Source organism: Poecilia reticulata, unplaced genomic scaffold, assembly GCF_000633615.1.
Source record: "Poecilia reticulata strain Guanapo unplaced genomic scaffold, Guppy_female_1.0+MT scaffold_282, whole genome shotgun sequence".
Classification (NCBI taxonomy): Eukaryota; Metazoa; Chordata; class Actinopteri; order Cyprinodontiformes; family Poeciliidae; genus Poecilia; species Poecilia reticulata.
In genome coordinates this window covers 6267-9120 of record NW_007615061.1, presented here as the reverse complement: position 1 = coordinate 9120, position 2854 = coordinate 6267, and the positions used below count along the sequence as shown (strand labels likewise).

Genomic DNA, 2854 nt, shown 5'->3' with positions numbered 1-2854 from the left:
ATGTTGTGAAATATTGACGATCAGTTGATGATCACCTTGTCCGTTGATCCGTCTCTCAGGTTTTGGACGAGTCCATTCAGACGTTGGATTTCTCCATCTTTAATCTTAATGACCCTCATTAGCTCCATCTCATGTTGCCGTAGCAACGTCTCCCTGGTAACCGCCAGCTCCTTCTGCTTCTCTTCATGGAGTTTGGTCTTCAGCTCCGTCAGGGTGACCGTTGCACGGTTATGCTCCGCCTTCAACTCCTGACTCTTCTCTCTCTCCAGGCGGCTCACCTGTTGAAGCCAGAAACAACGGTACCTCACACAGACATAGTACTACTGACAGTACCGCAGTACATCAAGTACTACTACTGGAGGTACCACAAAAACTGTACTAGTCCCAAAAAAGTGATAAATACAACAACGGTGTTATTACAGAAACTTTTATAGCACAAGTAGAATTGCTACTGTAATTGTATTAATACCACTAGAGTTACTACAGTAACAAATTGGTAAAGTAAATGCATTGGGTTACAGAATATACTACAGTAACTATAGCAAAGGCTACTATAGTAGTGTCTCTGACAGTAGCACAGAAACTAGTAGTTCTGGTTTGAGAATACCTGTAGTTGTCCTACTAAAGAAACTACTGCAGTCACAGTGGGACATTTGGATCTCCAGTCCTAACCTTGTTTTTCTCCTGTTGGAGTTCAATCTGAATCTCCGTCAGTTTGGCTCTCAGTTCCTCATTGGCCGCTTGAAGGGTTGCCATGGCGTCTGGTCGCTCTCCTTTTCCTCGGCCTGCTACTCCTCGTTTTGACATAACCAACAGCTGCTGGCTCCTCGCCCTCCTCCAGCTAAATGTCAGCCTGATCCTTCCTACATCTGCACCTGTGGACACAGGAAGTTGTCACTGTGTAGCTCTGTAGGATGTGAAGGATTTGTGTTGTAGCTCAGCAGGTTCTGCAGATGATTTCTGTAATATTTTTGAAAGAAATTAAGTCCGTTGTGGTCAGCATATTTCAAGAGAGAAAGACAAACACTAGCACAAAACATTTAATTTGATAATCTGATTTATATTTGATCAAGGGGAAGAATTTTCTAATCCTCTTTAGATAGATTGGCTAATGTTAGCATGACCGTCACCATGCTTTTTAAAAACATTTTAGGATTTGACAGCAACCGCCTGTGAGTGTCCGGTACTATATTCCTTATATGGCCTTATATGTTTGCAAGACAAATGTTACTAAATCTGCCTGCTGCATTTCAACCTCTGCACCACTGAGACGTTTCGTTCTGAGGAGAAGTTAACCTCAAGGTGAAGGAAAACTAGAGAGAAAAGTTGCCAACCTTCAGGATTTTTGAGCTTTGTTTGCAAACCTGGTGACCAACTTCAATAAAGATCTGTGCTGCTGCAAGAGTCCAGATTCAACTGTTGAGACACGTTTTGCTCCAGGATCTGCAGGAAACTTTAATAAATGTATTTATAACCCGTATTTCACATTTTTGTTGATTTTCTTTCAATAGACCATCCATAAAATTACAAACTGTTCATTTATTTGTGAGGTCATGAAATTGTCTGGGGATTGAATAATTATTCTCCATAATGTGTTTGTGTTTAGTTTTAGTGGAGCGTCACAATCTGAGATGTTTGTCAGTCATCTGCTGTCGTGTTTCTCTGCAGTATTTATTTCTTAAGTACCAGCTGGATTAGTGTGCTGTCACTGTATTATAATATTGTGTATTTTGGATAAATGTCAGTAACATTTCAGGAGTCACATCCATCTGTAGTGTTTGTGCAGCAGCTGCATCCTGATAGTTTCTGTGCTTCTCTGTGGTTCTGCTAGCTCAGCTGCATCCCTGTAGAGTCTCTGTTCTGAACTGTCCAGTATTTTATTCGTACTCTGCAGAGACTTCCTGATCCTTCTGTGTGATGAAGGGCAGTGACAGGTTGATTGTTTCCATGGGAACAGGATCAGCTGTCAGCATCAGCAGCAGAAAGATGCAGAACTTACCGTGCAGCAGGATGCTTTGGACGCCTCATCGTTGTTTGTGCTGATCAGCCTCCTGTGCAGCATGCTATCAGAAGCTAGCTCCACTGCAGCTTACAGTGTGTGTGTATCGGGGTGAGTGTGTGTGTCGGGGTGTGTGTGCTGCTGCCTCTCTGCCAGCCTGTAGATGCTGGTTGGCTCCGTCACTTTGGGTTCCTCTGTCACTCGGCTGCTAGCATCTCTGCAGCTTCTGCTTACATCATCACCTCCTTTTCCTCTTCTTCCTCTTCCTCCTCTTCCTCTCCTCCCAGCATCCCTTGGTGTGATTCAGCTCAGTTTTCTGATTTTTCTCCCCCTGCAGGACAAAGCCTGTCATCACAACTGACTGGAGGTTTAGCATCTCTTAGCAGTGAGACCCTACCAGGCGACTGTTGATACTATGAAGATGGTTTCTATGACAACAGAAACATTAGCTGACATAAGGTTGCTGGTTAATGTGTAATTAATGTCGGGTGGACCAGGAGTCCAGTGACGATCAGAACACAATGAGATCCATGCCAGAGTTTCCACAGCTGAGCTGCTGCTGGGTGTGAAGAATAGAAAACAGACATGCCAGGAAATAAACCGGAGGGGAAAAGTGGCATAATGATATTTCAGGAAACACTTTTGACCAATCAGCTGGAGGGAACAATGCTGACTGCAGCAGCTTTCATCAGCACAACACGACAGGTAGAGCTCAGAGACAACATGTCTCCCATCCTTTTGCTTTCTATCATTCCTTACTCTGGGTCTAGATGAAATCAGCTCAATTTCACCTTTCACTAACAGAGTGTGTGTGTGTGTGTGTGTGTGTGTGTGTGTGTGTGTGTGTGTGTGTGT

The 2854-nt window shown here is 43.8% G+C and overlaps 1 protein-coding gene across 4 annotated transcripts in view; it reads right to left on the bottom strand.

Annotated features, from left to right (window-relative positions):
• Nucleotides 1–2291, bottom strand: part of jakmip3 (Janus kinase and microtubule interacting protein 3) — a 28430-nt gene extending 26139 nt beyond the window's left edge. For all 4 annotated transcript variants that reach the window (XM_008403041.2, XM_008403042.2, XM_008403043.2 and 1 more), the window contains exons 1-3: nt 2000–2291; nt 673–875; nt 36–278 (exon numbers count right to left, since the gene is read on the bottom strand). In XM_008403041.2, the coding sequence (XP_008401263.1) occupies nt 36–278; nt 673–807 (378 nt within the window). In that variant the 5' untranslated portion in view covers nt 808–875; nt 2000–2291. The remainder of the gene's footprint in view (nt 1–35; nt 279–672; nt 876–1999) is intronic.
• Nucleotides 2292–2854: the final 563 nt, after the last annotated feature.